The sequence below is a fragment of the Dromiciops gliroides genome, chromosome 2, assembly GCF_019393635.1.
Source record: "Dromiciops gliroides isolate mDroGli1 chromosome 2, mDroGli1.pri, whole genome shotgun sequence".
Classification (NCBI taxonomy): domain Eukaryota; kingdom Metazoa; phylum Chordata; class Mammalia; order Microbiotheria; family Microbiotheriidae; genus Dromiciops; species Dromiciops gliroides.
In genome coordinates this window covers 191,725,096-191,731,391 of record NC_057862.1, presented here as the reverse complement: position 1 = coordinate 191,731,391, position 6,296 = coordinate 191,725,096, and the positions used below count along the sequence as shown (strand labels likewise).

At 52.7% G+C, this 6,296-nt stretch overlaps 1 protein-coding gene across 1 annotated transcript; it reads right to left on the bottom strand.

Moving 5' to 3' along the window:
* Positions 1 to 476: 476 nt before the first annotated feature.
* On the bottom strand, positions 477 to 6,009 carry CHAC1 (ChaC glutathione specific gamma-glutamylcyclotransferase 1). The gene is made up of 3 exons (XM_043987670.1): positions 2,921 to 6,009; positions 2,440 to 2,475; positions 477 to 1,810 (listed from the first exon to the last, which is right to left on the bottom strand). The coding sequence occupies exons 1-3, from the start codon at positions 3,149 to 3,151 to the stop codon at positions 1,409 to 1,411; spliced, it is 669 nt and encodes a 222-aa protein (XP_043843605.1). The 5' UTR covers positions 3,152 to 6,009; the 3' UTR covers positions 477 to 1,408.
* Positions 6,010 to 6,296: the final 287 nt, after the last annotated feature.

Here is a 6,296-nt window from a genome sequence, read left to right as displayed (position 1 = left end):
CCTTCCACCTGCGGCTCCCTGTTGGTGACTGGGGGGCCTTCCCTGGATCGATCCCTTGGCCCTGATGGAAAGCAGTGCCAAAAGATGGTGATCTCTCTGCCCTTGGCAGTAGTGCCATGGCTTTCCTTGTCTGGGAGCAAGGAGAGGAGATAGGAAGGGTCTCCAGGGCAGCTGTGTCAGGCTGACACAGAGAACACCCAGATGTGGCACCTGGGAGGTAGGTGGGGGTGGTGAGGGAGTGAGGAAGGCAAAGGCTGGATGGAGGATTAAGGGGCCCTAAGAACCCTGATCTGTACTGCCTCTGTAGACCCTGGACAACAGAGTCCTAGCCCCTCTGACCCTTTTGTTCACCTGTCCCTTCTCTAGGTCCATAAGGATGGGACTGACCCAGGGCTTTGCCCTCCTAACTCACCCTCCCCATAGCCACAGCCTCTCCCAGCCCCAACATTTTTGGAAAGAACCAAACTGTGACACAGTATGAATAATGGGGTAGTTTATATGTAGTGGGCAGACACGGAGAGACACCAGTCAGCAACAATGAGCTTCCCAGAGACAGACACACTGACAAACAGACAGACAAGCAGGGCCCCTCTCCCTTACAAGAAACAGCCCAATGGACAGGTACAAACAGACACAGAGAGGCCGAGCTGACAGACGGATGCCAGCGGCTGCCGGTCCACAGCAGCCTTGGCTCTAAGAATGCTGGGTAGCATGTTCTTCTATGTGGCGGTTGCAGTCCCCAGGCATAGTGAGACAAGGCAGCCAGGAGCCTCTCCTTGGCTTACCTCCTATCACACCACCAGTATTTAGTGTCCCACTAGAGCAAATCTATGGCAGACAGGGTCTTGTGCTCAGTTTGGACAAGGTTGATTGGGCAATATGAGAAGGGGTTCCAAAATCCTTGGATTCCCCTCCCCCCCCAAGAAGGGGGCCCAGGCTGGGTAGCCTGGTGATAGCAGCAGCAAGGAGAGGGGAGAGGAGGGAGGTTTGGCCAAAAGGACTTCTGGGCAGTTCCTCTGCTCCAGAGGATGAGTCTGGCCCTGCTCAGCAGGACTTCTTAGATCCGGGTTTGTTGCCCATACCCACCACACCATCATGGTGCAATAAATATATTTTCAAGTCTCGTACCAGTGAATAGAATGAGAAATAAGGGGGCAGGGGGAGATTGTCTAGGAGGAGGTGCATGAGGAGATAAGAAAGGGAGTTCTATACAGCAGTAAGGGGACCTGAAAAGGGAAAGAGACTACCAATAGCACCTCCACCAAAGTCCTACTCAGGTAACAACCTCCCCAAAGATCCACCATAGAGGGAAGGTGGGAGGAGAGAAAAAGAACAGGAGTTATTCCCCACAGTCAGGGTCAGTCCATACCCCATCATGGTGGGTAAAGGAGCTCTGTGTCCCCCAAGCTCAGGCCATGGCCAAGGTCTGGCCAGAGGGACAGAAGCAGGGCAGGAGGGCACCCACAGCATCCACAATAGCTGCCAAGTGTTCATCCTGGGCCTGAGGCCCACATAGTCGAATGAAATCTGCTAGGCGAAGCAGGTACTCCAGGTTGTGACCGGAACGGCCGCTGCAGGCCAGGATCTGCGTAGCAATGTCTTCTTCCGGAGCCGGCCCCAGGTAGCCGGGGTTCTGTGGAGTGGCCACATAGGCCAGGGCTCGTAGAGGTTGGTCTGGGGCATCTTGGGGGTAGAAGGTCACTACCTTGGTGTCATAGCCCCCTAACACAGCTTCCCGAACATCCAGATACTTAAGTGCTTCACTGATCTGCTCCCCACGCACCTCATATGCCACACCCCAAGTGCAGCCCTGTAGAGGAGGTAAGAAAAGAGCATATGGTAGGGTCAGGCAAGACAGTTCCCTGACAATTATCCTGCCTCTCACACCCCTTCCCCCTGTTCCATAAGGCCCATTGGTCTTGTCTTTTCTATCGGTTCTGAGGATGAAGGAACCAATCTACCCAAGCATTCAACAACCCCGAAGCACATCAATTAAAAACCCAAGATAGGGCTTACACGCATTGCAGGGGCCACTCATTCCCCAGGCAGGACTATATCAAGATACTTTAGGCCAGTGTTCTTAACCTGGGCTCCATGAACTAAATAGATGGATAAATAGATGGATAGATAACTATTTCAGTATAACTGGTTTCTTTGTAATCCTGTATATTTTATTTTATTCATTTAAAAACCTTATTCTAAGAAAGGGATCATAGGTTTCACCAGGCAGCCAAAAGGGTTCAGGACGATAGAAATGTACCCTAGATTCTAGGTCAAGAATGGGTTCCTTAAGTCTCTCTTCTTCTATGCTCCACCACTACCATCACCCCCTGAAAACTAGGAAGATCTAATCCTATCCTGTGCCCCCACCCACCCAACTCCTGAGCAAAGGGTTTTCAGCTCTCCCTTTCTTCAACCTCCCTTGTCACCAATACTCACCTCATGGTCCTCAAGAAGGGTCACCACTCGACCAGGCTGAGAAAAAAAAAAAGGGGGAGAAGAGGTAGGGAAGAGAGGAGAGATTGAGTTAGAAATCAGCATCAACCTAGGGAGAAGCATTTACCTACAACTTCACTGACAGGCCTAGGAAAACATATCCCATAACTCTCACACAGCTAAACCACACATTCCCCTCCCCTCCCCCAGCCTCACGGACACCAAGACCCAGGGCTGCAACCCTCGAGTTGGATAGATAATGGGGCTGCCTCCTATGTGTTCATCGTATAAGAACCAATCAGCCCCACCCCAGGAGACTAGCACCTCCCCAAGAGGGGTCTTAATCAGGTTACCAGCACCTGAAGAATGTCTCACTCAACCCATCCATCAACCAATCATCAGTGAGGTACCCTTAGCGTTCGGGGACCACCCCCACCCCCACCCCATGCCGGTGTCTCCAGCCTGACACTGCCCCCCTGCTCACCATCTTGTCGCTGCCCCGATGGAAGGTGTCCCCTTGCCAGAAACGACGGCTGTACCCTCGGACGAAGCCCACACGGCTGTTGCTGTAGGCGAAGTCTGGTCTCCATACTAAGGAACCGTAGCCGAAAATCCAGAGTGCTGGGGGGTCGCTGTCCTCCCTGGGGGGCTGCAAGGACAAGGACGGGGTGGGCGAGGCGGGTGGGGTTCTCTGGGTCGGCGGTTCCTCCTTCATGATGTCCGGGGTACGAATAAGGTCCGGACTACGCCTGGGACTGGGACCTAGGAGTGCGGACCAGGGATCAGGACAGGACCCGGGGTCGGGATTCTGATCGCGATTGGGATGGAGACTCGGGGCGACATCTGCTACAGCTGAGCTGTCCCTCTAGAGCCCCGGCCCTTTAAACCCTACGTTCGGCCAGCCCCGCCCACGTAACCCAGGAGGCCGGCCCTCTTAGGGCGGGGAAAAGCCAGAATGGACCAATCATCGTTGGCTTTCCCTGTTCCTCTTTGCCGCGCCGCATTCTTATTGGCTGGATCGGTAGTCGGTCAAGGTCCGTGAATGCTCACTGATTGGCCGGACTAAACCTCTGTCAAAACTTGGCAGGAATGATGCAACGGCTGGGGAGGTTTCCCCCAGCCCAGGCATGCAGCAAAGGGCCCGGAGGATTGCATCAGGCAGCGGGCGCCCGGCACAGGCAAACGGCACAGGGCAGCTGCATGGACCAGCGGACACAAGGCAGCGGGCTTCATTCAAACGGCATGCAGGCTAGATGGGGCCGGGGCCAGGCTGGGGCACTGTCAGCGTCCAGCTGGCGAGGAGGAGGAGGAGGAGTAGGCGGCTGCGGCTCTAGGCAGTCTCTGCAGAGGCCTGTCCAGACACCACCCGCCCCCGCAGTCCCCGAGGGTCATTCGGCGGCGCGCGGGTTGGTAGTGGACAGGCAGATGGACTTGAACGGGGACCCTGGAGCCGGTCGGCCCCTTGTGGGTCCCCTTCGCCCTCTGGGGCTGGCATCAGGCTGGTCAAAGACAAGGGCAACCGGTGCCAAAGGATCCCTGGGGGGCAGCAGCGGTCCTCTGCCCATCGTTTTGGAGGTCACGCCCTCCTTACCCGTTTCCTATTACCACCCCCTGCCCGGACGTGACCGGTCGGAGGCTACTCCACGGAATGGCCTTTGGTTCTGACACCTTTGATCCAGCTCCGGCACTGCGATGACTTCGGAGTGTCCCTCCGCATTCCGCGCAGATGCCTCATGCTGTTGTCCTTCATGAGCAAATGGGGAAACTGAGTCACGGGAGTGCGTAAAGGGCTCTTTACAGAAACTGTGGGCTGAGTCAAGGCGAGGGAACCCCGAGCTCCTCCTTGTTTCTTCCGGGATGAGAGGGTGTCTTGTTGCATCCCCCGAGACTCTGGGCTTGAGCACGCGGAACCACGTGAGGGTCAAGTGTAGACTGGGTATTTTCGGCTTCTGGAGCCTGGGAAGGCAGGTAGTGGTTGCGGGGTCTGTCGGACGAGAAACCCCTTCCCCGCTCTCCCTTCCCAGGCCTGAGCCTGTCCTCGCTAGTTCCCCCACATTGGGAACCAACCCGTTTGCCTCTGGTAAGAGCTTGAGACCCTGGGAAGAAGCTGATTACCAGCTAGAGACATGGGTGGGGGAGAGGAGGATCGGCTAAGGGAGTTCAATAGAGTCAGAGAGAGAGATCGGTGACACGGGTCTGAAGGGTGTGGGGTGGGGAGAATTGGAATCCTCCAGGATTCAACTCTCAGGAGTTGAGACCCCAGAGAACGATGCTGAGGCAGGAGTCATTTGACTACTCTCCAAGCAGAGGGCAGTAAGGGGGCTTCCCCAGAATTTCTAGCCACAAATTTAGGAAATAAATACATGAAAAAAAGGAACGATGGGAGGAAGCGTGTCTCCTGTCCTAAGATGATGAGGAGAATCGGTTTAGTTATGCCAGGCTGGGAGGTTTCTATAGGAAGCAGCCAGCCCTGAGCACAGGAGTTAAGAATCGGAGCCAGGCCTAGCATCCCAAAGGGATGTGCAGCTCTGGACAGTAGGTAAATGAACTGACTCCCCGTGTCCTGTTCCACTGAACTTTCCAAAGGGGGCTGATCTCTGATAGGCAGCCTACTATGGACAAATCTGGGTGAGGAGGGAAGGTTGCTGGGCAGGCTGACCTAGAGAACTGAGCTCAAGGCTTAGATGAGATAAGGTGGCTGTTTCCTGAGGAGTTCCCTAAGGGACTTCAGGGATCCCTGATTTCCAGCTGTGGGGTAAAACTTAGATTGTAACCTCACTATGCCTTAGTAGATGGTGTTGGAGAGTTACTGTGGCCAAAAAGGTCATCATCACCCTGCATCCTATCTAGTGGGTGAGGAGCCTCTGAAGTTGGCTAAACTGGTCCTAAAGCAGAAGACTTACAACCTGTCATCAGTCATAGAGGAACAGAGAGACTAGTGTTTGACAAAGGAAAACAGGATTGGGAAAGGAGGGGAGATGGGGCTTGGAGTACCTACTGTCTTGCAAATGCTCAACAGAAGTGCCAGGTAAAGTGGGTTCCCAATCATTAGCATGGACCTGCATAGTTTATGTCTTCCTTGGTATTCATTAAGCATTTAGAATGTAAAGTATTGGCTCTCTCCAAAATAATTCTTTGTCCTGCCCCACCCCCTTCATTATTTTTCCATCCAAATTCCCTTCTGAGTGAAGAGAAGAGACACCACTACGTTGCCCCTTGCTCTCTAGAGAGTAGGGACTTCTGAGAATACTTGGCAGACATGAAAAAAAAAAGTCTAGATATGAGGTCTGGTGGGATATACTGAAGGAATCCTTGCCTCAGTCTAATTGCTTGTGGCTGACCTTGACTCAACCCAGTGCCTGTCAGAATTTTCTCAAAAGCCTGGTCTGGAGTCCTTTTTACACCTTTTCCAACCCTCATTCCTCCTAGAACATTACAGGAGCTTCCTAGATTTAGTGTTGGAATGAACCTCAGAGATCACTTAGGGTAATCCAACTCTTTTTTCTCCCACTTAATAGTATTTTAATTTCCCCCCAATTACAAGTAAAGATAGTTTCCAACATTCATTTTTGTAAGATTTTAAGTTCCAATTTTTTCTCCCTCCCTCTCCTCCCCCTTCCCCAAGACAGCAAGCAATCTGCTATAGATTATATATGTACAATCATATTAAACATATTTCCACATTAGTCGTGTTGTGCAAGCAAAATAAGAACAAAAGGGGGAAAACTCAAGAAAGAAAAAAACAAAAAACAACAACAAAAGTGAAAATCGTATGCCTTGATAGGCATTCAGACTCTGGAGTTCTTTCTCTAGATGTGGAGACCATTTTCCATCATGAGTCTTTTGGAATTGTCTTGGAT

Excerpts from the sequence above, each read along its gene's own strand:
- CHAC1 (XM_043987670.1), bottom strand. The coding sequence starts at position 3,151 with ATGAAGGAGGAACCGCCGACCCAGAGAACCCCACCCGCCTCGCCCACC. Across the intron at positions 2,476-2,920 it reads ATCGGGGCAGCGACAAGATG|CCTGGTCGAGTGGTGACCCT; the intron begins GTGAGCAGGGGG and ends TTTTTTTCTCAG. Across the intron at positions 1,811-2,439 it reads CCCTTCTTGAGGACCATGAG|GGCTGCACTTGGGGTGTGGC; the intron begins GTGAGTATTGGT and ends CCTCCTCTACAG.